The 27220-nt window shown below is 39.7% G+C and overlaps 2 protein-coding genes across 3 annotated transcripts; one reads left to right on the top strand and one right to left on the bottom strand.

Annotated features, from left to right (window-relative positions):
* Positions 1–1475: 1475 nt before the first annotated feature.
* ptgs2b (prostaglandin-endoperoxide synthase 2b) lies at positions 1476–6786 on the bottom strand. Its single transcript, XM_031859531.1, has 10 exons — positions 6657–6786; positions 6214–6330; positions 5974–6117; positions 5711–5854; positions 5193–5374; positions 5009–5092; positions 4665–4911; positions 3757–4043; positions 3521–3668; positions 1476–2936 (listed from the first exon to the last, which is right to left on the bottom strand). Exons 1-10 carry the CDS (start codon positions 6715–6717, stop codon positions 2524–2526), a joined length of 1827 nt encoding a protein of 608 aa, XP_031715391.1. The 5' UTR covers positions 6718–6786; the 3' UTR covers positions 1476–2523.
* A 933-nt stretch (positions 6787–7719) lies between these two features.
* Positions 7720–26868, top strand: pla2g4ab (phospholipase A2, group IVAb (cytosolic, calcium-dependent)). Of its 2 annotated transcripts, XM_031859530.1 has the most exons (20): positions 7720–8021; positions 10019–10134; positions 12284–12365; positions 12567–12715; positions 12996–13109; positions 13609–13646; positions 14248–14392; positions 15958–16094; positions 16446–16668; positions 16941–17055; positions 18455–18592; positions 18674–18763; positions 19480–19545; positions 20123–20253; positions 20402–20513; positions 21689–21873; positions 21974–22163; positions 23308–23465; positions 24472–24648; positions 25107–26868. In XM_031859530.1, the coding sequence occupies exons 2-19, from the start codon at positions 10117–10119 to the stop codon at positions 24619–24621; spliced, it is 2241 nt and encodes a 746-aa protein (XP_031715390.1). In that variant the 5' UTR covers positions 7720–8021; positions 10019–10116; the 3' UTR covers positions 24622–24648; positions 25107–26868. The 2 variants fall into 2 exon arrangements, with proteins under 2 accessions (XP_031715390.1, XP_031715389.1); XM_031859529.1 differs by having other exon boundaries at positions 24472–26868.
* The last annotated feature ends 352 nt before the right edge of the window (positions 26869–27220 follow it).

Below are 27220 nucleotides of genomic sequence, written 5' to 3'. Positions count from 1 at the left end.
TTTCCACACTTGGTCCGATAAAGGCATCACATATCTGATACACATGTTCAGTAGTAATATCCTGGTTTCATTCACCCACTTGGTCCAGAAGTTCGGCATTGGGAGCAAACAATTTATGGAATATCTGCAATTTAAATCATCTGATCAATCAAAACATTAAGACCACTAGAACTTCCCTCCTCAATATCAGAATTAACATCCCCTCCTCAAAAAAGTTAATTTCAATGATGTAGAATAATATCACTGTCTGACAAAACACTATCCATACCATCAAGAAAATAGGAATTATCACTACTGCTGCCGACTTCTGGAACCGAATATGCTTCATGACTAAAAATGCCAATCTACAACTCATACTCTGTCAGAAAATGTCTAAAATGGGATTCACGTCAGACATCTGTTCAAATTGCACACAAAATAGCCTGGATAGCTATATTCACGCCACTTGGCACCGCACACCAGTTAAATATTTTTTGAAAGAAATGACTGAGCCACTATACTAGTATGTGGCTGCCGCATCCCATTATCCTCTTCACTGTGCTTGCTAGGAGACATATCAACAATTAATCAGAAAAACAAACAGCCGATTACTCCTAGTAGCCCTAACTATCATCAAGAAAAATATTTTCATGAAATGGAAATCAAGGAATACCACACTGGAAAAACTTAATGATAGAATGCATTTCAATGAATAATCTAACCACCTCCATCATACACTATAACAGAACATCACTCCATTTGGTCATCCTTTATGTTTTCACCACCCATCCTATTAATATTAAAATTACAGTTATTATTATTTATTCATTTATTATTTTCATTTATTTTTTATTTTATTTTTGCCACCAATTGAAATCCACATACAAACATACATAATCATATATATATATTATATTATATATAATCTCATATTAGTTATGACGATATTATATTACTGAAAGAATATATTACATTTTTTGTCACTATTTCTGACTATGTTATATTGGTATTGAGATGATATTATTATTACAGTTAATAACATTATTTTCTATTATAAGAAATGTTTGTACTCTCTTATTTATTTGGTTATCACCCCTTCCCACACATTATTCTCAGTCATTATTTTATTTGATGTATTTACATACATATATAGATATATATGAATATAGATACAAAACAATACAAAAATTACAATTAAAAACAATAAATGAATACATATTTATCAAAAAATACAAAATGAAACAATATCTGGTTGACCCTGCCCGAGTAAACCTGCTGACCCGTTCTGGAGCTCCCTGACAGTGCCTGGTTATGCTTCGCTGCCAGTGGACAGGGGGGGCCCTGGTCCTGACTTTAATATTTTTGTTAGTGTTAAACACACATGTTTATTGATTTTTATTATTGTAATGTCTGTTATTTACCATTTTCATTTACTTTTTGTCTATAGCTCACACACACACACAATGTAGCTGGCCTGTATTCACTGTTCTTGTCGTCCTCTTGCTGTTCCGTTTATGTATTATAAATAAATGCATAAAAAAATATTTTCTTGCCCTCCAAATCTGTTAAAATATAAATTCAGAACACAAATGTGATACATCTCATTTAGGTATCTGTCTTTAATCACAACATTTAAATATGTGGAACATTTAGTAAAATGAATGTACTACAAGTCTGTTTTTATAATTTTCTTTAATTCATTTTGGATTTGTTTGACATTGCCATACCCCCAATCTAAGAGAAATAAATTGCATTAGTTCTGACTTGTTATGTGCATAACACTTATCCAGTACTTTGATTACATTGTTTCCTTAATAGGAGAAACTTGTTTGCTCTTGCAACATCAGAGAGTTTATGTAAAAGCCCAACCAGAGTCAAACTGAAAAATACAACAATGCCGATTTCTGAGAAATGGGCTCCCTTTCCTGGGAGCATTTATTAGTGTCAACTTTGCAAGTCAATAGGCGTTGAGAACAAAACGGTCATATAAAGTACATGGATATTTTAAGGCCATATAACTGATCAATGACATTGTAATTCTGAACAACAGTACAGCTAAGTTATTAATGCCATTTCCAATTACCTAAAGCCAATACGCAGACTGGAGTAAAAAAAATAAAAATAAAAATTTAAAAAAAATAAAAACTATCGGTAAAACAATACTGAAGTAGGAACATTGGATCAAATGAGTCAAGATCAATCACAAATTTCACTGGGAACATCACTGCTATGCCTTTGTAAAACACTGGGACATCCGTATAATTTCAGTAGCAGTTGATCTAAGGGAACATTAGAAATTTAATGTAAACGACTATGTAGTTAAAATTGTAAACTAACCTTCAAGTATCAAGTTTCTGAGGTCATTACTGTAACAATAATTTATAATACAATGAATCTTTCAATAAATAAACACAACCACAGACTTTAGTTCTTGAAAAGCAGACAAAATTACATATTAAAAAAAATGTTGTGTTATAAATAGAATACAATAAATACAAAAATAAATAAATAAATAAAAAAATATGCTTAAAAAATAAAAATAAATTAGAGCTCAGTAGTCCTGTCTTTCAAAATGACTGTGGGGTTGATATCACTGTCGCGTGAGTGGGATGTGCTTGAGTTGATGATCATGGACCCTGTGTCTTTGACGTCGGGTACATAAAAGGATGCCACGGGACAGGGGCCCTGGACGTTATTGCACACGAGCCTCTGCAGGGAGGCGGTGTTGACGATGTTGAAGCCCACGCTGCCTCCGAATGTGCTCGGCTTCCAGTACTCCGGGGAGCAGATGGGGTTCCCCATTAAGCCCTTGAGAGAGTAAGGGGCCCCCATCTCCACCATGGTCTCCCCAAAGATTGCGTTCGACCTGGGCTTCTCCACCAACAGACCCGGGTAGAGCTCCACAGCGTCGACGTGTCCGTAGAACTCCTCAAGCACTGCGGCCATTTCTTTCTCTCCTGAGTAACACAAAAGAGGACATAGTTTTAGTTATCTGGCTCCTATCACTCACTCGGCAGCTGCAAAGCTTGCTGCTAATCTAAATATGAGCTCAGTGTTTTGACCGATTCAAATCCAGCCCAAATAGTAGACGGGTTTATGCACTTGTCTTTCTTACAAGCACACACAGCCTGATAGAATTAGTTTTTAATTAACGTTAAATCCTCTTTAATTTAACTTCTCGTCTGAAGCGTGAGGCCTCTCTTGTCTGTTTATGTGTTGCTCTCTGTGATGACAATCTGCTTATGTTATCTCAAGACTAAATGAACATCTGGTTCTGAGTCACGGAAATAAATTCCAAACCTCCACAGCTGCTGGACACTAAAACTAAGTCCATATCATTTCTTTAATATAAGTGATCTATTACTTTAAACTTCGTTCAAGCTCACAAATAACTCCTGCAATCAGTTCATGACAATGTTATCAATAATTTGGCCTGAGGCAACATTTCCTTACACTTCACAATGATAATAACCTCTTCACTAATCCTCTAACGTCATCGTTTCCACCTGCAAGTACTGTACATATTGTGACTTTGTCTCACCTGTAAGGTCTTCAAAAGAGCTGTAGGGCTTCAAGGAGAAGCGTTTCCTGTAGGCGTTCAGAGACTGGTAGCGCATTTGTCTGCTGTTTTCAATGGACTTAATGGCCACGTACATGAGAGGTCCTGGCACATTTCGGCCGCCAGCAACCTAAAAGAATTAATAGAGTCAGTAAATCAGCCTTAAAGCAACAGTGGTGTTACAAGCTGAATCTAAATGTTTCTCAGACAGTTCTTACCCGTCCAGCAATCTGATTGGTAAACGACTCCACAAGGCTGCTGATGCCGTGCTCGGTGACTACGGAGGTGTTGAAGACAAACTGTTTATAGCTGTAATCTTTCTCCTCAATGTGGAAACTCTCAGGCATCAGAGGGTGCCAGTGGTACAAGGTGTTGAACTCGGATGCAATGCGATTCTGGTACTGGAAGCGCTGGTTGATCAACAGCTCGGGATCAAACTTGAGCTTGAAGTTATAGCCGCTCAGGTGCTGCACGTAGTCCTCGATCACAATCTTGATGGTCTCTCCTACAGGAAAAAAAGGAGGACATTTTTCATGTATAGCAGATATTATAGATGTTTGAAGTCCCTCTCTGCTTACAATGCGTGTTGCTTCTTGTAAGTTTGATGAGGAAACTTGAAAGCGCCAGTGTACAGACAATGAGAATAAACTTTAGGATTAGGAGAAATCTTGTCCAGCAGTTGATTTATGATTGAATAATAAATATTTGCACAAATGTTTATGAATATTTCAATGAGGGAGTACATGTAGGTGTAAGAATTTGTATCTAGATTATCTGCTTTTCTGTGGAAAATCTATATTAGACAAATAATTATTCAAGCAATGTCATTTTTATGTCTTAAAACATGTTTGGATGGGATCTTTAAATCAGTCTGGTGATGAGTAATAGTTGGTGAAATCAAAAACCAAACATATCCTCTTTCTAGTAAATCATTTTTCTCAAGGTAGAGCTCAATTGCGCCACTGTGTACAATAGGGTTGCTGGTTGATGATTAACGAAACTTCCTCATTTCTTAACTACCACTGTAACTACATTAATACTATCAAAAGTGCATTAGAAGCTTTTCTTGTTGTTTTGACAGAATTTTTCCAGCAAAAGTTTTAAAAACTTTCGTACACAAACTCACCAATCAGAATTAGCCGTGTGGTCTGGAAGAGCCTTTCGTCGTCCCAGTCCGGGTGGACCTCCTTCAACACATCACACACTCTGTTGTGTTCTCGTAGCCAGATGGTGGCGTACATCATCAGACCAGGGACTAGGCCGAACGCCTCGTGGCCCACAGCGAAGCGGTGAGAGTGAGGAACGTGGGGAGGGTAGTGCATCTCAGCGCCTACTTCCTTTACTGTAGGGGGGTACACCTCTCCATCCAGGATCTGCAGCATTACGCAAGAGAGGAAGCAACTTTTAGACACTTGTGGTTTGAAGCATTTGGCTGTTTAAACTACTGGCAATCTGTCGGTCTTCACATACCTGATATTTAAGCTTGCCATCCTTTAAGAGTCTGAGCTTGTGTTGCCTCTCGAGGCCGTCTCCATAAATGTGGTTGAGGTCCACCTGAAAGCAAACAAATCACCATAAATACAAGTAATTCACAAATCTCTTTTCTCTCCTTCCTGACTAAAATCTGACAAGGCTTGAAATCTGCTATGCTTACCCCGTGGCCTTTAGCTACAGTAAAAGCAGGTCCTTTCTTCATATCAGATTTGAAGAACTGATGGGTGAAATGCTGTGCGAAGAATGCAAACATCAGACTGGTGCCCTGTGGATCCGGAATGAACTGTCTTCTCATTAGAAGTTTCTCAGCCAATAGCTTAGCATCAGGCAGCTCCTTTTTACCTGGGAACACAACATTACAGTAAGCATACAGCACTATGATACAGAACCAAGCCGGTTTAACTTGGATGAAACATATTAACGTTATTGAAACGTGGTGATTTACTTTTACGAAAAGCAACTGTCATTATAAATTCCTGATACACGTCCAATGTGGTTTTCTGTTCTTTAGTTTAGGCTTGCTGGGGCAGGTTTTTCTGTGTTCCCTCAGCACATTTTGTTTCATTCAATCCAACATAATGTGAGCACTGCTCGTGATGCAATGAGGCCAAGCTACTCTTGCTCAGTAGTCAAGAATCTGAGAAAACTGGTTCTCCAAAGGCAGAGAGTGAAACTCACCTACTACTCCCATAGGGGTTGGGCAATCCTCTGGCACAGGGGGGAGGGTCCGCGTATAGTAGGAGAGGTTGGAATATGCTTCCCAGCTTTTGTAACCATAATCTGCATTGAAGGTCGGAGGACTATCAATCAAGTGGGATCGAGCTAGAGTGGGAAAAAAAGCATTTCATTATTAGTTACAACTGCTTCTCTACAAGCTGCAATACAAATTATTTAATGTGAAAATCCATCTTCTCATTTTGCATTCAGCTAGAAACACTTACATGTCAGCACATATCTCATGATGCCATCCCTGAGGAAGGAGATGTTGTTGATAATGTTCCAGAAGCCCTTGAAGTGGGTGAGAAGGTAGTGGATAGTGTTGGGTGATGGCTTCAGGGATATTTTGACCCAGGTGAGAAATTCAGCTGTACAAGCCAAGAGGAAAAAGTTAATTGACCAAATTACTAGAATAAATAGATCCACATTTTACATTCACCTCATTGTGTGCCATTCATACTTACGTGTTGTGCAGTTTTGTCCATGATATCCTGTGCGAGTGCAATCACACTCGTAATTATCAGTTCCAAGCGCTGTGCAAACACCCCTGTTGTGACATGGCTCTGAACAACACTGGTTACCTGTGACAGAAAATGGTTCACTTCAGGTACCAACTGTTACAAAAGCCTCAAAATGTAATTGAACCCAAAAACTCTACAATATTCGTTACTCTGTAATATAAACCTCTGAGCTATGACATACTTTAATGGTGTTGCTGGCTATCATATCCATTTAAATGCCATAGAACATATTGAGTGGTTTATACTTATGTCTTCTGATATAAAGATATACAAAATTACAAAAAGTAAAAAAAAAAAAAAAGAAAACGAATGCAAAACTTTCGACACCTAAAACCGAACTTTTAACAATGCTATCTTCTGTGTAATTTTCAGTTTCATCTACTTACCCCCTTCGCAGACAAGACAACCCAGAGCCAGGAGGAAAACTGCAAATGTAAATCTGTACATAGTCCAAAGACTTTTGTCGGCTCTCGTTTTTCTTTCCTTCTCGCTCCTTTACGCCGCAGTGGTGTCGCTGTGAGGCCAACAGTCTGAATGCCAACCTGCTCATTGGAGCACCTTTATATGCCTGCCTGGAGAAGGGTGACGTCATTTAGTCGGCGCATCCGTTCGTTTTTTTAAATGAACAGACGCGGCTATGAATACATCGACCACATACCAGAGGAATATTTTTTCTTTCACAATCTCAACTCCTCTACGTTTCTAATTATGTTGTTTTGTGTGTTTTGGCACCAAGCTGACTTTACCGGCAACGCTTTGGCAACAAATATTGAAAGTGTCAGCTTTCATTTGTAATTTGTATTTCTTCCCATACAAACGACAAGTTGTAGAGTTTGTGATTTTAATGAATGTGTCCTAAGTGCTACAGAATGCAGCCACTTTTTAAATATTAAAGATACATTTCCCCTGAATATCTTAATTATTCAGACTACATTTCCACCAGAGGACGACTGTAATTCAAGATGATAATAAGTAATTCAAGATGATAACATGCAACAAAGGAAATATCTGACAAATGGAAATAAAGAGATTCTCTCTGAGTTGAGGTAATGTAATTAAAATGATTAAATGTACAGTATAAAACCTCAAGAGCCACGGGTCCCTGTTGGCATCAATGCCATGAGCTTTCGCCCTTATTCATTGTCTAAAATAATTATTACTTAAAATAACCGTGCTTCTTGAGAACATTTGATGGCAATACTGCATGAACAAATAGACACTTTATTGAATTATAATTGTGTCAATTATAATTCTAATCAATGTGTGTCTTAAAACAAAGGTTGGAAATGACCAGCACAGTGATACAAATGGGAATATGTTACTAATATTCTTATTTTAAGCGTCACCCCTCTGTCATGTTCTCGGGAATTCACAAAAAAAAAGTGTATTCTGTCGACACAGTCAGTCTTTACGCGCCCTCACGTGGACATCATTGCGCACTGGTGCGCATTTGCAGAGGTGGAGAACTCTGGAGCCGACTGCTGACTCAAAATCGGACACTTGAAGTTTTCCGTAACTCATTCCTGTTTGTCATGTTTTTAAAATAAACATTTCAAACTGAGAGTTATTGTTAGTCTTCTGCGTGTAGTTAGATTTTTTTAGATTTTCGCTTAACTTGTAGTTTGGTACTGCAATCCTGCTGACTGCCGTGCGCTGTTCATGTATTGAGAAGCGCCTCCTCCTTCTTCAGTCCTGCAGTGTTGGATATTCTCGAGCATGACACAATTTTCTGTATTTGCTCTACAGTTAAGGTACGTTTAAAGTTGTTGTTTTTCATTTACAGTGGATTTTTTTGTGCTGATATAACAGCAAGTTTGGAGAGGAAGGTCAATGCCAGTAACAGTTGCGGTTTAACCAGTGTCTTTGTGAGCCTTTCACTTTACGCAGCTCAGAGGATAAGGAAACGCGCTATTGCCAACACTTACGGAGCAATAATACTTTATTAATTCGATTGGCAACAGCTTTTATTTCGCATTTAATATGGCAGACTAGAGTGAAGCGAACATCTCCATATTCATAAATATTTCTTTTTTTTGTGTTCACAACATTGCAGATTGATAGCTTACGCTATCATCCCTATTGTCTTACATTATCTGAGGCAATGCTTTCATTGCAGGTTGCAAACTCACCATCCAGCGTCTTCAGATCTGACCTTATTCTGCCTAGAATCAGGAAAAACCTGTTAATGTGGCCTCATTTTTTTGTTTTGGCGAGAGATACCTTGTCATAACATTGCAGTGTTATATTTCTTTTGAAAAAAGCAAAGTGATTCATAAAAGTGAGGGTTTTTTTCTTTACTTCAACTTTTACCTTCTACATCTCATGACTACTTGTACAGTTGGATACATTACTGTATGTCTTTAACCATAATCCAAACCCAGAGGTATACTTTTTGACTCACAAGAGCTATATTCTATCACTTTTTCAACACTTTGTCAATCAATCGGTTCCTAATGACATCATTGTTTTCTGTTTCTCTTTTAATTCGTGTTTTTGTAAATACCAATGTATTGGGGTCCTGGGAGCCCCTAGTCAAAACCACCCTGTTCTGCCTATGCAATTTGCCATTGTGTACTAATTTAAAGTATCACATACTGCAGGTCAGTGGTTTTGAAGGAGACAGACAAAGATGGAGCACACACGGATTTCCTCATGTGCACTGTCTATTTTCATTTTACACAATATGCAAATGAACTGTAACATTCCTAAAAAATAATTATCTGTGCTTTTTCTTCAGATGACATTAATCAAATAAGTTATAATGTTGTGAGAAGAAACAAGTTCATATTTTTGCTATGATGGTCATTTCTTACAGTAGTTTTTGGGGTCCCGAGTCAAAAGTAAAGAACGTAACATTACGTTCAATATGTTGGTAGGATAATTTACTGTAGCTATTTTGCATCATGGCCGATCTCTTACACTTTTTGCGTCCACATATGAAAATCTACTGTAGTGCTGTGGAAGCCTCTGGGTTAGGTTGGTACATACAGCACTCAGCAGACTGCATGCTCTCATTGTACACCGCAGAACAAGGGCAGAGTGAACTGGCACTTGCAAAAGTTGGACCACTGATGCGAACTACGTGACCAGAGCACGTAGTCTGTGTGTGAACACACAGACTACGTGCTCTCAGTCCCCACAGTAATGATACGCTTTGGTGAACAGCTGAGAAAAGGCTTGCTGACCTTGATATGCTATCACCAGCACCGACACTCACACATACACACCCTGTATGCAAATTTATTTTCAACATATGTATGTCTAACAATTGTAAAGAGAAATCCTCAATGTTGCTAAAAATAATAATCTCACCACTTCTTCTGTAGATGCACACCTGCCTATACATACACAGATTGTACTGTATGTTATACACACACCATCTTTGTTGATTTATATCTGTCACCTTTGGCATTAAAGTTGCATTCCTATTTACTTCCGTCTTTTTCTTTCTCTCTCTTTACATATGTGGTGTACTTACACTCACACATACATAAATAGTCGCTATTGGCCATACCTCCTATCAAGGGTTTGTGGTTCAGCACACTTCCTCTTGCCCCTGTCAAGATATTTCAGAAGCAGCTTTGGCTGTTTTGCTCCGTCAAGAAGTTTCAGTAACATGCCTGATTGTTGATGGCGATGCAATGTTGTTGAAATCCAGTGAAAACATTTTAATGGTAATCTTGTCTGTCTGCTAAAGCTGTTCTCCTGCATTTGCACTGATAATACATGTTTTTGTTTCACCTTCCAGTTTCCAAATGCTCCAGTTCTTGTCTGAGATGTTCTCCTGAGTTAAAATTCACATCTTGACGAAGGTTTTCCTGAGAATTACTCACCTGACAACACACAATGGCTTCCAATATAAGCGTGAGTATTGCCATGTACAGCAAAACCAAACAGATTCCAGTGGTTTCAATCATGGCCCAAATCACTCCATAGCAGGGCTTACCTTATTGTTTTTTTTAATAGTACAGTAGAATAATTTCACTCGTATTGCTCCAAAGCAAAATCTCAACAGCAAGGCCTTTTCATGATCACAGCAGCAGGCGGCATGTGGGCTGTTTTAAGCAGCAAAGATTAGCATAAAATAATCTGTGTGATACCCTGAATGACAATTTCACATCTGTTAAAAGTCCCACTACAATTTCTGCTTTAAAGACTTGTAAATGGGGTTGAAATCAAATAATCCCTCCTACATAAGGGTATGCAACAGTCAATCACACACAATCATCCACTTGTGTCCCTCATGAATAGTCACTCCTTAAATACAGTGAGTACCAGATGTTAAGATTTCTTTAGAAAGCCGGAGAATTCTCACTGCCTATGAGGCTGACAGAAAAAAAAACACATGTCACAAAAATGCAAAACAACTTGTTCATCCAACATGTGGGTTCACTGTGAAGGAAGGACAAAGTAACATTGTTTAGACATTAATGACCTCCAAAAGATGTCTGTATTTTAACTGAAGTATCTCTTATTTTTCAACATTTAAGATTGGCGGCATTTGCACAAACTTCGAGGTGACCTTTAAACTTTGTTTGGGAACACTTTTTAATACAGCCCACAATTTACAGTGTAATTTTATTCTATAAATCAGACACCAATAACATACTTATTTACGTAGGTACCTACTGGTACTTAAATGGAGGTACAGTGGAGGAAAACAAGTCTATGGAGAACAACAACAATTTGGCATTTTAGAGGAAAGTACTAGTTGCCTTCCAGTTACAATGATCGGGTATAAACCTGCAGTTTGTGAAAAATATTATTGTATTTTGGAAATTATTAACTTATGTCACAATTACGATATGCTACCAAACCACGGGAGGGTGACATGAACGGGGGCTGTGGCAAAATCCCTTGGTTGCTGAAAAATATATAAAGTAAATCGATTATGTTCACAAAGTAACGACAAGTGTCGAAAAAATGGTGCTGGCGTACAGAAATGTAGTTTTGGATTAGGAAACTCTGAGAGAACGGGTACAAATCTTAACTTACTAATGAGTGACATCCCAATTATTTATGGAGTACAGCAATATATTTGATGTACAGTTTATGTTCTTGGATTGACTACAGTGCAGGTGCTGTTCCTCATAATAAGAGATGAAATATACAACATACTTTTGCCATTTCTTCAAAGCAGTTACCAGTTAAAGCTTTATCAGGCAGCAATTCCAAAAATAGCCCTTCAGCATAATGCCATTAAGGTGAGAGAGAAAGCAGCTCCTCTTGGCTCTGTTTTTAGGCTTCAGAAAATCTAGCTCATGCCTGGAGACTTTGGCCAATCACAGGTCATCTCAGAGAGGGGGCGTTCCTATTGGCTGTTCTACAAATGCAGATGTGCGTGCACGTCCCTTCAGATTGTCAAAACCGGATTCATTACAGAAAGTCCTGCAGAAAAGTTGTTATTCCAGCATTGGCAACAACTGCCTACGCTGCAAAGCAACCCACAAAAAGAAAGATTGCAATTTCATCGCCTCAAGTTAGACCCCAAGCTTGTTGCTGCTTATGCATATGCCGTGCTCGTGTGGTCGGAGGGGCTTAGGACAGAGAAGAGAGGAGAGTTGTAGGAAGAGACCTGCATTTTTAATTCCTGGAGTTTTTTCTTTTTCCTTTTACTGATAACTGCCTACCCCAGCTTAAACGTTTCACAACCAGGAAATGTTGCTTTCACCTGCCAAAAACTGCCAGAACAAAGTTAAACAACTTGTTCCCTTGTATTCTCCTTATGTACAAGAAGGCACTGGTAAGTATTTTATTGTTACCTGAACAAATGAACTCTATAAATCCCAAGCTTAATATTGTGAACACAGCTGGGAAGTTAACCCTGAACAGCAGATGTGATAGTCAGCCTGCCAAAACCCTAGATGTTCTCACTGATTGACACCGTGAATCCTGCATCACATTTCATCACTAGATTTCATTAATGCAGTACGGTTTATGCACCTACTGACCTGTGTGGAGGGATTCTCCCACATGAGACAGTTATCTGAACTGAATGAATGTTGCATTGCAGGTGGATCAGCAGTTTTCTCACAAATTCACAGTGACGGTGGTTCGAGCCGAGAACGTCACCAAGGGAGCGCTGGGTGACCTGTGTGAGTTTTGATACATTGCTGCCCCCATGCCTCCCCCATTTGCTTGACATTTTTTCAGAACATGTTGCATGCATGCAGTAGCTATTTTCACTGGAATTGTTTCTATGTGGTTGTGAACTTTTCACAAAAAACTATTACAAATGTACACATGATTTGGATTCTGCTATTCAGTAATACTGTTGAATTTGTGTGCGTGTGCAGTGGACACCCCAGATCCATATGTGGAGCTGTTCATCCCAACGGCCCCAGAGAGCAGAAAGAAGACCAAGCACATAGACAACAACATCAACCCAAAATGGAACGAGACCTTTAACTTCATATTAGATCCCAACCTGCGGAACGTCCTGAAGGTTAAGACCTGAATTTATTGTCTGCATTGCACATACTATAGCCGTACGGGAGGACAAGCAGGGATGTAGTGGAGAGTTAAATGTTACCATCATAGAAATTAATATCAGAATGACTCTTCTTGGTAGTCATTAAGGTAATCTAAGAAAAAACGAATAAATTAAGTATTTTTTTGAAAGTCTACATTGATCTTTGTGTAACTTCTTGACCAAACTGAACCGGACTTTAACACATACCAGCATGATAACTAACTATTTAACTGACAATGTTTACCCCAATCAGTTAACATTAATGGACGCCAACTATGTGATGGATGAGACGCTTGGGACTGCGACCTATGACATCACCAAGCTCAGCGTAGGCCAGACAAAGATGGAGCCTTTCCTCATCGGCAAAGTAAGAAATTCAACGGCAGCAGAGTGCTTTGGCTGTTTCATTATTATGAACTCATGTTGTGCAGGCGAGCGTTGGTAAAACTTACAGGAGCGTCATTTAGATTCTAGTGAGGATTCCACGTTTTCCAAAGAAATGAAATATGTGAAGATGGATTACAAGGAAATGAAATGTTACATTCAATATGATATTGCATATTACCAACTGAAGACATACTGCATGTGTACAAAGACTAGAATGTGGCAGCAGAATAACTCTTGAGTTTTTGGGTGTTTGATTTGAACAGATTAATTAAATGATACAATTCTACACAATTATAAAGCGATTTATGACATTTCTATTTAAATAATGCAATCATTTGGTAAATGATGATTTGCAGAAAGTTAACCATTCCCGTCCCTTTCCTTTTTATTTTCTTTTTCACGTCATAGATTTTGTTTGCAGAATTACCTATTTTGCTGCTTCTTTACTGGACGATAACCACATTTTTTTGTTTTGACAGGTAACCAAAGTTTACTTAGAGATGTCACTAGAGATCTGGTATGTATTCCCTTTCGAAATCTAAAAAAATGTCTCAGTATATTAGATTAAGTTTTACAGCTATAATTGTTTTTCACAGTTCACTGATAAATCTAAAGGCACTTGTGTGAAATGGCGATACTGGTTGGATGTGAGTAAAGGCTTGTGAACAAATCCGTCACAGGTGCAAGAATACACAGGTATTCAAAAATGCAGCGGCGCAGTGTAAACTAAAATTAGAACTTAAAGCAGTGTGACTCAGTAACAAGAGGATACTTGTGCAAGATGATATAGGGTTAAAATGCATAATTCCTGTGGCATCACTACACAGGCGTAAGTGGGAGGATTTGGAAATGCCATACATATTTGAAGGGTTTATAATTATGAGCAACAGTAAAGGGTGTTGTTTATCAGTAGATGCATGTTTCACACCAGACCATCCCAGTGGCAGATCTTATCTGACCTAAAGACTAGTTTCAACATCATCAGTAGTATCACATACACACAGAGAGAGATCATATCTTCTATCTGCCTCTCAGCAGGAAATGTAAAACACAGGTTATTGTTTGAATTCCCACAATCAGATTGTATTAAACCTTATTTCCGTTGTTTGTTGCTGCAGTACCAATCTGGACCTGCGGTTCAGCCTGGCCCTGTGTGACAAAGAGAAGCAGTTCAGACAGACCCGCAGAGAGAGAGTGATGCTGGGCATCAAGAAGCTGCTAGACATGGAGAAGCCTCGTTTCCTCCCCAGCGCTCCAGAGGAGGTGGGAACAGAGCAACAGTCAAGTATTAACACAGATTTAACATGGCAAATCTTTGTATTTGAAACTTAAACAGTTTTCAGTCGTTTGTGTAAATCTGTGAGGTGACAGCTTAATTTATTCAAGCACTCAATTTCGACATCAGTTTGAACTTCACTACATATAATGCCTGATTATCAAAATTAATGTTTTACATGCGTCATGAAAAATAAGAGGCCGATGTGTGCTGACATGAAGGCAGTCAATGTCCTACTGTGTTTCTTACAATTAAATTATTTTGAAGTTTCAGCAAGCACGTTTATGCTAGTTTATGCTAATTGTTTCCTGACTGTAGCTTCATATTTAGCGTACAGAGTGGCATCTCTTCTAAAGTGTATTTCCCAAAGTTTTAAACTATTCCTTTAACAAAGTCCCGATAATGAAGTGAGGCCTGTGAGCTCCAGCCCACAGCTACACTCACATTTTGTACCATTTCTGTACCATGTTGTATCTAAAATACGTTTTTCATTATGTTGTCTCTGCTGGCCTGCCGCTCACCTGAACGCTATGCTGTGAGTTGCTGCTGCTATTTTTAATCATTTTAAAAGCTCCACCTCCAAAAAATGTAGGCTCTAAATCTACTTTCCCCAAAGGGAACATTAACATCATCACTCCCTGCTGTCTTGTGAGTCAGAGCCTATAGATGCTAAATACCTACGCTGCACATATTTTACACTCACCGTCATAATTCATTTCACATGAGCTATGAGCTAGAACTGCTGTAGTCTCTTAACATTATACATTTATAGTTAAAAAAATGATGGGTGTGATATGCTCTCATTGAACAGATTCACTGTTATGCACTTTCTAGTTAAGATAACAAAATGTAAAAAAAGGAACAATCATGCAAATCTTTAATTAAGGTCTGTTGTTCTTAGGTAATGTAATCAGACTTGCTGAATTCAAAACTGTGATGCACCTTTTCACAAAGTGTTTTCTCAGCTTATGATAACACTACGACATTCCTCCCACTGGGAAGCAAACCATAGAGTGAGCCTCACAAAACTGCAAGTTCTGCACTCCTGCTCTGAGCTAAGCTCAGTTTCATTTTCTCGTTGGTGTGGTTTTGGCTAGATGCCCTTGGGGCTGGCTGTAATCTTCCAGCCAGGCCTGCTCATGTCCTCAACTTGTGCCGGAAGCTCCATAGGAATGAGATAACCAGCTACTCTCGTCCACCATGCTACAACACTTCACTACCTATCCAGGATGACTCCTGTGGAAATATGTCTGTCAGAATATTCAGAACTGACCACGACATAATGAGATTTATAAAATAGTTCAAAATCTAAAGGCACGAGTGAAAAAATGTTGCAAAGGCGTGACGCAACTGGCTCCCTCACAGTTCAGAGGAAGTTACTCAATGTGAAAGAATGAGAATGAATGTCAGACTAATGCTCTAAACGGTGTCGTATGTAATTATGCGATTAAGCATGCTTTTGTCTTCTTCTTCCTCACATTATGACTGTCTCCTTGTGTATGTGTGTGTGTGTGTGTGTGTGTGTGTGTGTGTGTGTGTGTGTGTGTTGCAGGTTCCGGTGATAGCCATAGCAGGCTCAGGAGGCGGTTTCCGTGCCATGGTTGGCTTCTCAGGTGTGATGAAAGCTCTGTTTGAGTCTGGGGTCTTAGATTGTGCAACATATGTTGCTGGACTCTCCGGATCTACATGGTCAGTTTTTATTTCTCCTCTCTTTTTTACACCTTCTCTTTCCTTGATCCCTATAATTTCTAAAGACACGTTTTCTCTTTCTCTTTGTCATTACAGCTATGTTTATTTTGTCCTTTTCTTCTGTCTGACTCTACTCTGTGTTCCCTGCTCCTTTCACTGACAAACTTGCCTTCCTCTGCTGGTACGAAGCTGTCACATTAAGCAAGCACCTCTGGCTTGTTTCAGTCTCCACCTATATGTTTGTGGAGTGACCTACTGAATTTAATTTCCTTACAAGGGAAGAACCTCATCAACCTTGTAAAAAGCAGTGATTTTTGTTAAGCATCTATTTACTGTTTTTTATCCCTTTAGGTACATGTCCGCTCTCTACTCTCATCCAGACTTTCCAAACATAGGCCCAAAGGACATCAATGCAGAGCTGATGAAGCGAGTTAGCAGTAACCCACTGAAGCTGTTGCTGCCTCAACACATCACCAACTACATCCAGGCCCTCTGGACCAAAAAGGCTTCAGGGCAGCCTGTTACCTTTACTGATATCTTTGGTATGCTCATAGGAGAGACCCTTGTACCTGCGGTAAGAACCACCTTACAGCTGTTGTTTGTCTTAATTTTGATGGAATTACTTATTTATCCACATCCATAACTTCATGCTAAATTTCCTCTTTTCTTTGAACTGACATCCCACTAATGCCTTATTTAAGCTTATTTTTTATATTTTGTACTTGGTTTCTTCCCCTCCATTTTTTCCCTTTTTTATTTGACTTCCACTTAACCAGGACAAAGACAACTCCAACTACCTGAGAGTGTTAGTGTTTATGACTCAAAGACTGTGTTCTCTCCCACTAGAGGATGGACACCAAACTGAGTGGAATCCAGGAGAAGATAAACCAGGCCCAGAGTCCTCTTCCTCTCTTCACATGTCTGCATGTCAAGCCAGATGTTTCAGAGCTCATGTTTGCAGGTAAATGTCTGTCCTTTTTGTAAATCTGCATGTGCCTTTATGTTTGTGTTGCATGCACACCATGTCCCGCAGAGAACAATTTTGCCTATATTTGTACCTTTAGATGATCAGATGGGTTTAGCCACATGCCAAACACCAAGCTCCACCACCAGACAAGAGTCATGACACCACAATGTGTCATGACGAGGCTGGCTGTCAACTAATGACGGCTCTGTGGTGCTATATAGCAACTGTGCTATCTCAAGGAACTGAGTTGGGCATGACAGACTCTGGGTTAGTCCCATGTTGTACTTCCTCATTCTAAATGCAGCCTGAGCAGCAACTGTACACTACGCTCCAATTGAACAAACATCAAACATGTAATCTGAGTTTCTCTGTGCTATGTCTACGTTGTCCATCTGGCCATGCGTCCATGTTAGTGCAGGTGAGACCCAGCTACCACCGATAATGCCGTACAGACCCACGGCGTCATTGCGTAAGCATAACGTCCACCCTCCGTTTCCCCCTTAGGTAAACACTGTTAGCTCTGTCAGCACTGATGTCATTGTTTGCACTGTTCGCTAGCCAGGTTTACTGCGAGCTGCCGGCTCAGCCGTCGCCATGATGAGAGCAGTGTGAGGTAACCCCTCAATCCTATGCTCTGAAATTGGAATTGTCGTTTTTTATGTTTAAATGCTGCTGCTACAGTATCAACGTTTCCTAATTTCATGTTCAAATAAGGACAAAGAAATGTGTTTTAAACTGTGTCTGTTTGAAACACAAAGAAAAACTCCTGAAGCAAAATAAACTGTGATAACAACACTTACAGATTAGCTAACAATGTAATTATGTCGCTGTGCTGACCAGAACAGCTGATATCATGACTGACCGAACAATGACAGCGAGGAAATTATGAGTGAGTGAAGTGAATGGCAGAATAATGAGAAATAAAGTACAGCCCTAGGCATGCAAAAGTCTTCCTGACTGAACTCACGCTGGAGCTTCATTTGGCGTAGAGAGAAATGTAGCCGGTGACTGAATAACCCCGCTTTGATCTTATTGACCCCTGTGATTCATCTTACTCTCTGTGATTATATTGTGCATGAATCCTGTTGTGCTTGAATCCCCGTCCGGTACAGTGCACACTGCAGACAACACAGAGCTTAGCTCATATTGACTATGACTTCTGCAGACACTCTGACTATTATTGAACTATAATTACACATTAGTTTTCACTAATTCAAATACAAATGATGTTTCTCTAATTTCCATTCAGTTGTCCATTATTCAGATTTATTCAACCTACCAGAAATGAACTGCACATGCATTGTAATTCTAGTGTAAAAATGCACATGGACCAACGTGTTAGTCAGTGACAGATATGTTTCTTTTACATTAACGCTGAGGCTTCAACCTGCAGACTGGGTGGAGTTCAGCCCATATGAAATTGGGATGGCAAAGTACGGCACCTTCATGACCCCCGACTTGTTTGGAAGCAAGTTCTTCTTGGGAACCGTTGTCAAGAAATACGAGGAGAACCCTCTTCATTTTCTGATGGGTGAGAAAAAAGTTTGCATTTAAAACAGTCAGAGCAGTTAACGAGAATACACCTATTAACAGTGTGTTTTCACTGTGTCAGGTGTGTGGGGCAGCGCCTTCTCCATTCTGTTCAACAGAGTGCTGGGAGTCAAAAACACAGCTGGTGGCAGCACCATGGAGGAGGAGTTAGGTAATCTTTATGTTTCTCTTTCTACGTATGCTTTGTTCTGAGCTGCACTATTTTGGTTAAGTGCAAATATCTCAATGAATTATATTTATTGTTGTTCTCTACGTGACAATACATTTTGAAATTGTGGATCTTGAAACATGCCTTGAACATATTCTGAAATATGTGTTTAGTCATGGGTACTTGGTATGTGTGTAAGTGGGTATAGGTGTTTTTTTTCTCCAGATAATGCTTGTATGGTGCACCCGTCCACTGAAACTGACATTCAGTCGTGCCTGAGATCCTATTGTTGTCTGTATTTTCTTTCTTTTCATGGCTTTGTTTTCACACACCTGTAGGTATCCTCACACCTTTAAAAATAGCCAACCAAAAATGATCTCCCCAGATAACAACAGTGTGTTATTGTGACGTTACCACAACAGTGGGAAGGAAGCTTTTCCTGTTAAAATTCCAACAGCCAACCCCATGTTTGTTGTGTTTGAATTCATTTGTTTGGGGTGACCTTTAAACCAGTTGTACAACCACCCAGTTTAAGAATGCTTTGTCGGGTGTATTGAATTTCTCTGAGGACTTATTTGACAGAGAGACAATAGACAGGGAATTTGATAATGCCACTTAACAGAACAACAGCATTCTGTCAGGTACAGTGCTGATATATGGTATAAATAAATAAATCGTTGAGTTAAACCTGATGAGTGAAGCTGTCTTGTGTCTTACAGAGCAGATCAAACCACAGCACATTGTCGGAGAAGACAGCCTGGACAGTGAAGACGAGACACGTAAAGGTGATGTGCGCGGTTCCTACGAGGAGCTCACGAACACAGACGTGCAGTATGATTACGTTTGTTACAGTGCAATTGATATGTCTGACTTTGAATGGTGTCAGTTACTATTTTGACACATGGGTTCGAGGGAAAGTCGACGCCTTAACACATTTTCTTAAATGTCTTCGGTAATGCAACCACGGTTAGCGTGACTCAGCTACATCTGGAAATCTACTGTGGTTTCGGTCAGGCCAAGAAAAAATGCAGTTACATAGAAACATTATCAGTCATTTAGAGTCGTGCTTCTGACTGTATGATGAATGGAAGTCCAACATTCATTCAGTTCTATTTTTGGTCTACTGATGTAAATTCCTGGCTCTTCATCAGCTAAATGCTAGTCAGTAGCTGTCAGTAGCAATTCTGGTGAAGTAGATTCAATTTCATTCTGGAAGGTCGACGGGTAATTTCTCTTTTTTTGTAAACTATATCTTATTTACTTCTATTACAGGTAATGCTTCATCTTCAGAGCCACATTTCAATTCTTTGCCACGACATATGATTTGACAGTATTTTCTCTGTCATTATTTTTGGTGCTCAGGTGGGACAGAGAACCAGTACGCAGAAGAGGAGTACAGTCGCACTGCTCAGGCTAGCTGGGTTCAACGAATGTTCACGTCACTCTTCAGTGACTCATCCTTATTCAACACAAGAGAGGGCCGGGCCGGGAAGGTAACTCAATATGTTCATTCCCCATGAAACCATGAAATTATGCACTTCATACAAAACACTGCATGTGCTCCAGCTGCATTCTCGTTTCACTTTTCCTGTATTCAAATTCACAATAACCTTTTTTTTCTTTAATCTCACCCATTGCCAGGTGCATAATTTCATGCTGGGTTTGAACCTGAACACCAGCTTCCCGTTCTCTCCGGGCAATGAGATCATGTGCAACGCCACCACACCTGAAGACGAGGTGGACGCCGTCACAGGTAAGAAAGATGGTCACAAATAACTGCTTTTTCAAGGAAATGAAAAACAGTACAGGACATGATAATTTTACATGTTCTGGTTTTGATTCTTCAGTTTATTGTTAATCCTCTCTACCAATTTTTAGGAACTGTATTCAGTTGCAAAAGGAATCATATTAAAATATTTGGAAATGGATAAGAACAATGGCATAGTATCTTATTTCTTAATTTGCAAGTAGATGCATGCGAGTAATGCTTTGTTCACACTACAGCAACATTGTTCCAGTCATATTTAATGGGAGCCGTTGACATAAAGCTACAAAATTACGCCCGACACTAGTCGCTGCGTGACAGGCCTGACGCGATACCAATTAAAGTTGACCTGGCCTTAACTTTTGTCAGCGCTCCAATAACGCAGTGAAGCATCTACCAATCATTTGTTTTTGTTTCACCCCGTTCCATTCCATCTAAAGAAATGCCGTTGGCCTGTTCTCAGTGCTATTTAACAACATGAATACATCAATAAGCGCTTGAGCAACACTTCAACTGCGACTATTTACACATTTTCACAGCCTATTTACACATCTGTCTCGCATAACAGATGTCTAGCAGCAACATAATCATTCATTTAAGGTTGTGTCCTTTTAGCGCTGGTTTGGTCTCCACCAATTCCTGAAGGAAACATCTGGATCTTTAGCTCTTAAATGCTCCACTATGTTCATCGGCTAGTTGCTAAACTTGTCTGTCTGATGGTTGGTGCTGGGCAAGTAGCTTACAGTGGCCTTTTAGAACTTTTTTGCTGCAAATAGCTGTCTGCGATGAGAGTGACGAGAGTCAACCAAAACAGTAAGGTTGGGGGCGGAAAACTGAAACAATGACGCGAAAGATGCCTAAATGCTCCTTAGAGCTGAGGGGAACTGCAGAGTTGGGTGTTTGTTTATAACTACAAGCTACTTCTTTCACATTACATGAAGTCATTTTAGGCCATTGTTAATATAAAACATTATTTAGCAGAGTAAGGTAGCTTTACTATTGGTACTGAAGCACAGGTGTGGTTTAAAAATGACTTCCATTGAAAATGACGTAGATGAGTCATTACACAGTTATTTCGGTTTGATCAGTCATGTGGAATAAAATTGTCTGATTTCCCAATCATGTTTCTGCATCATTTATTTGATTTAGTATGATTTTCTCAGACCCAGATGAGTTCAATCGTATCTACGAGCCTCTAGATGTGAAGAGCAAGAAGATTCACATAGTGGACAGTGGCCTGACCTACAACCTTCCCTACCCTCTCATTCTGCGGCCGCAGCGCGGCGTCAACCTTATTATCTCCTTCGACTTTTCTGCACGACCCAGCGACACCAGCCCCCCATTTAAGGTCCGACTCAATTCTTTTTACACTCACAAATTGCTAAAAACAATCTGTCCTGACAGGGAATCATGAACATGTTTTTGTCATTTGTAAATGTATCCTACAGGAGCTCCTATTAGCAGAAAAGTGGGCTCGAATGAACAAGCTTCCATTCCCCAAAATCGACCCCAAAGTCTTTGACCGTGAGGGCCTGAAGGAATGCTACATCTTCAAACCAGAAAGAGGCGAAAAGAACTGCCCGACTATCATCCACTTTGTCCTGGTCAACATCAACTTCAGGACATTCAAGGCACCTGGTAAGTATGTGCATAGGTGGCGGTTTCCACAGCATGTGTGAGGAGGAAAATATGCCTTTGTATTGTAATATTGCTGCTGTTTCAGCGTCATGGCACATGAGGCATCTCTTCCTCGAAGTTGCACACTGTAATTTAACCATATTCAGTCTGCAGCAGACAGTTTTTTATGTTCAGCCAAAAGTTGGGCCCCTCATTTGAATGACCTTGCTCAGCGTCTGTGTGGTCTTGTGATGGAAATGGTGCGTCTGCCTTTAAGCATACCAGCAGTTTACTGAGTGTGTGTGTGTGTGTGTGTGTGTGTGTGTGTGTGTGTGTGTGTGTGTGTGTGTGTGCGTGTGCACACGCAGATGTGGACTACAGTGAGCTGCTCATTTGATTTATGGTTCCATAAGTAGCCAGGTGCTGGTAGGGAATCTCTCGCTCCAGTGGGAGTGCTCTGTGTAAACAGACCATATAACATGAGTCCTGCAAAGACATACTATCTGCACTGATGCGTCTTTAAATTCAGTAGGTCATCAGCCCACATACTTCCGCTGTCCGTTTATGGACGTAACATAGGCTTTTTGCACTCAAACCCAAAAGTCATCAGAAGGAAATATGCCATAAATGGACTTTCCGTTTGTGGAAGTTATACAGGCCATTATGAAGTCGGTTCACTGTGGTATGCATGCATTTTTTTTGAATCAATTGAGAGGAATATTATGTTATATAGTTGACAAAACTAGCTCATCTCGTGGTCTAGTATTAGCATTTTTTGAGCTTTCAATTACTTCTTCTATCTTGTGAGCTTCATCCGCAGATGGGGTTTGCACAGATTTCCATTTTTCTTACCACTTAAAGGACTTTTGAATTCTTGTTGACTTAAAAGTTTCTATGTTTGTTCTTTGCCTCATCGATCAAGGAGAGGTCCACAAAGTAAGAGGAAAAATTGTACGTTTACAACTCCCTGAAAAACAGGCAAACTCCATCTGCTGATAAATATATGAAATTAGCTTCAGAAAGGCTTATCAATAGACCTTGAAATGACCAAAAGATTAAAAAAATGTTGACAATTCAACATTTGTCCCTAATATCCGGTCTGCCAATGGGTCAGTGGACCAGATTTTGTGGATTAATTTCCTTCCTTTCTTACTTGTACTTACAGGTGTTCCCAGAGTGACAGAGCTGGAGAAGGAATTTGCTGATTTTGACATCTTTGACGATCCCGAGTCACCATTCTCCACTTTTAACTTCCAGTACTCCAACGAGGCCTTCACCCGACTCCATGACCTCATGGAGTTCAACACTCTCAACAACCTGGAGGTCAGTTTTGTCCTCATAGTTTGCAAAGGTTTTTCACATGAAACACTAGTGATGTCTGCAGCTTGGAAGACTCACGGTAATCTTTGTTAATCCACAATCATTCAGTGTTGTCATTCGGAAAGTTTTACATTTTTGTTTTGTCACTATACAAATATCTGTTTGTTGTGCAACATCAAAACTTCAAAGTCCCAAAGGCCTTCAAGACCGGATACTACAAGTTTGGTCTAGTTCATAGTAGGTGTGTTGCCGTGAGAGGTCAGAATGACTTTCACTCACTGTACCTGAGTCACTTCCATGTGATGCAATGTATTTTTTGATTTCACTGGAAGGTCAACTCATTCAGACAGACTAATACTTACTGTCAACAGAGATTTCACAACCCTATGGATTCTAGCACAGTTAGGCAGCACTCATTACAGCTTGATATTACGTCGATCCAAATTTATGTATGAGTGAGAATAACCAGCAACACCAAAGTTTGGTTATTCTTGCAGCATTAATTAAGATGGCCACGGCACTTGAAACAAATGTGTGTACTATACTGATCTTTGTACATTAAAAGCTGTGTCAATCGACATTTTTAGCCATGCTGGTGGACGGCTCCAGGGATGGTAATGTCAGTTGGTCTGCTACCTTGGTCCAGATTGGAATATCGTGGATGACCTAAAGACCTCTTCCTACAACAAATGATATTTAATGAAACCGCCCAACTTTTGATGTATGGCTTTAAGGCAGGGTTGGTTATCTTGAGAAACTATAGTGGTCACTAGATTTTAAATATTATCCAACAGAAAAAAACCCGCCCAGTGTTCCCAACTCTTTCCCAGTGAAAGCAGGTAGCAGCACTCTTTCCAAAAGTCGTTAAATCTAGCAAGAAAGTTGTCGAAAGATTACCAATCCTAATTCAATGGATTCGAGATAGCATATATATTTTTCATTGATGATACAATATTCATTGATACAGTTTGGCATTTTGATATTTAATCCATGTATTTGTCCCCCACAGGTGATTAAAGAAGCCATCAAGGATTGCGTCCTGGCCCGAAAGGAGAATCCCTCAGGCCTCTCCATTCCCTTTTCCCTCAGTGCGATCCCGAAAAAGAGGTTTCTCAAAAGAGATTCTCGGGGCAAAACCGTGGAACCTTATGTGAAATGAGAACCAGCAGCCGGACCTAAGACTAGGGTATAGCGAACTTTCAGTCTTAAAGAAAAGCGTTTTCTTTTTGGAAAATGCTATCATGGTGATCTCTTTCCTGTACACTTTGAATCAAACTTTTAACTTTGTAAAGAACCATAGTGTGTACTGATTAAAGCCTTATGATTGCATTCATATACAACAACACAGTGAGAATTTTCATCTGGCTTCATTTGCACGAATGTGACTTCTGGGGAAACTGTTTGTTTGTTGAACACAAACAGCTGAATTTTTTCTGCTGGCAGTGAGAGAGACTGGATGTTGAGAATTAAACACTGCAGTGTGAATGGATTGTTACAGCCAACATCTGGCTCCATCACAAACAGGAGATTGTTAATATTTACTGAAAATCCTGAACTATGTTGTCTTTTAGTTCTTTACAAGTGAAAGAAATGTCCACTTCAGATCTATTTGTTCATTCACTTCAATGCAATTTTCTATTCCAGTTGCAACAGTCCCAATTCATATGGATGCCTCTTGGTTTTCATGCTGCCTAGAGCAAAGCTGCATTTGCATCTGTACTGCTGACTCAGCATATCTAAATCTAGCTTGGAGCTGTGTGAATGCACTGTAGGAAGCAGCATCTGGACCTGTAACTGTTTGTCAGTTGAACTATTTACATATTGACTGCAGAACATGCAAATCCCCATATTTTGTTTTTTTTGTTCACTGGATGGCTCGTCTAAACATGTAATACTTTTTGAAAACATGGAAGAGGAGCTCGTAACCATTGGTTTTGTTTGATGGCAACTCCTAAACACGCCAAGTGCACCCACCCTGGATACCTCAAACATCTAAATGATGCTTACCCACCTACCGGGAAGGACCACTCCCTGCTTCCCTCTAGGGAGTGTCTCATATTAAAGCCACCATTTTGTTATAAACAAAACTTGATGCCATAGAAACGGCCCCACTCTTTATCTACCCCTCTCTTTCTTTGCTGTCTCTAGGTGTGTTTATTTTCCTGATCATGTTGTTTCAGGCTGCGTTTTAGACACAGGTTTTGTTTTTGCGGGCCATTTCCTCACCCATCAAACACAACTCGCTGCAGGACGCCTCCAACAGCCCCGTACGGTGAAGAGGAGCTCACGTCAGGCTGGGTGGAGGTGGTGAAAACGCTCGCAGCTGAAAACGGTGTCTCTCGCCGGCACCCAGTGGAATTTTACACACTACACCTACAGCAGTGGAGAACAGGAATATGACACGCTACACTTATACCTGCAGGGGCCCAAAGGCTGCACACAGAGCAGGGGAATTTTACACCGAAGCACCTCCAACACCTATGCTCATGTTTCAGCCCCGCTGGTTTGGAAGAAACTGTTCTGCAGTCCCTCTGTAGGAGTTCATGACCCAACAAACCTATGGAAAGTGCCTTTCTCCTGATATCTTTTTTCATTTGTTTTCTGCAGTCAGCTGCATTGTCTTAGGTTTTCTTTCAAGAAATAGTTTTGGGAATACATGTATTCACTTTCGTTTATTTGACACCAGTCTGTTACATACGAGTCAAAGTCATGACGTCACGTCTGATCTGGCTTATGTTCTACAAGCTTCTGTTACTGTTACGTTTCTAGACCCTAATTGCTAGTGGTGAGGCCGGTGTATTTTTGAGAGACCCATAAACAACATGGCTGCAGGGAAAAACTTTAAAAAAAAAGAAAGAAGAACAAAGGGGGAAGGCAGCATATATGGCCTAAGTCTCTCATCAAGGTGAAGTGATTGCACCTGAGGGGGCGGTTCCTTTCCTTTGCTTTCTTCTCTGCCTCAGGTGTGATCATGTAATCTGATGGTATATGTTGTTTCCTTGTTTTCAATCTTTAAGCTAAATTTACCACCTGCTGGCTGTAGCCTTATATATTAAAGACAAATGAGAGTAGTACTGATCTTTACATCAATTAAGCACATTCTCACAAATGTTTAAATACTACTTTAAACTAAACTAAAGTTGTACTCAAGGCAAAAAAAAAAACAAGCATTAATCTTTTTGATTGACATTTTGTCAAACTCTGTGAGCTATCACTTTTATTTTAGGCGTGGTCATTTTAAAAGCCCACACAACCTGTAGTAGTTTTATAATTTTCCTAATATTTGTCATATTAAATTTGTATGATTTCTGACAATGTTTACAAATGTTTAAGATACTAAACAATGTCATGTGATCATTTATGCACATCGTAAAAAAAGAAGGATAATAAAAGAGAATTTATCTTGTGTGCAATGTTTTCTGTTAAAATATATCCTTCCTCCGAGATCCCTCCACAGCAGATAACAAAGAAGTTCAGGGTCGCCATTCCAGCTTGTTTTGTTTCCTTTTGTTTGGATGATATTTTAAAAAACATTGGGTGGCAGGATTTGTCTTTTAACATATGAATTGTAAGTTTTAGTGTGTGTTGGACTGTAGCTCAAAGCAGAGATGTGGAATCCCAGCGTTTGTCTTCGTGGCTGCTTGACTAACATATTTAAACCCTCAGTGATGTTATCTCAGAAAACCTACAAATGAATACCTTACAACAAAGCTCGTAAAGGGTTGTTTTATTGGAGGAAAGAAATATTCTCTCACCTG

This window comes from Anarrhichthys ocellatus, unplaced genomic scaffold, assembly GCF_004355925.1.
Source record: "Anarrhichthys ocellatus isolate YVR2014 unplaced genomic scaffold, GSC_Weel_1.0 scaffold22, whole genome shotgun sequence".
Classification (NCBI taxonomy): domain Eukaryota; kingdom Metazoa; phylum Chordata; class Actinopteri; order Perciformes; family Anarhichadidae; genus Anarrhichthys; species Anarrhichthys ocellatus.
This window is presented reverse-complemented; position numbering and strand designations above follow the sequence as displayed.

Excerpts from the sequence above, each read along its gene's own strand:
- ptgs2b (XM_031859531.1), bottom strand. The coding sequence starts at position 6,717 with ATGTACAGATTTACATTTGCAGTTTTCCTCCTGGCTCTGGGTTGTCTT. Across the intron at positions 6,331-6,656 it reads TTGTCTTGTCTGCGAAGGGG|GTAACCAGTGTTGTTCAGAG; the intron begins GTAAGTAGATGA and ends TTTCTGTCACAG. Across the intron at positions 3,669-3,756 it reads CCAATCAGATTGCTGGACGG|GTTGCTGGCGGCCGAAATGT; the intron begins GTAAGAACTGTC and ends TAATTCTTTTAG.
- pla2g4ab (XM_031859530.1), top strand. Across the intron at positions 16,095-16,445 it reads GGACTCTCCGGATCTACATG|GTACATGTCCGCTCTCTACT; the intron begins GTCAGTTTTTAT and ends TTATCCCTTTAG. Across the intron at positions 18,593-18,673 it reads CCCTCTTCATTTTCTGATGG|GTGTGTGGGGCAGCGCCTTC; the intron begins GTGAGAAAAAAG and ends TCACTGTGTCAG.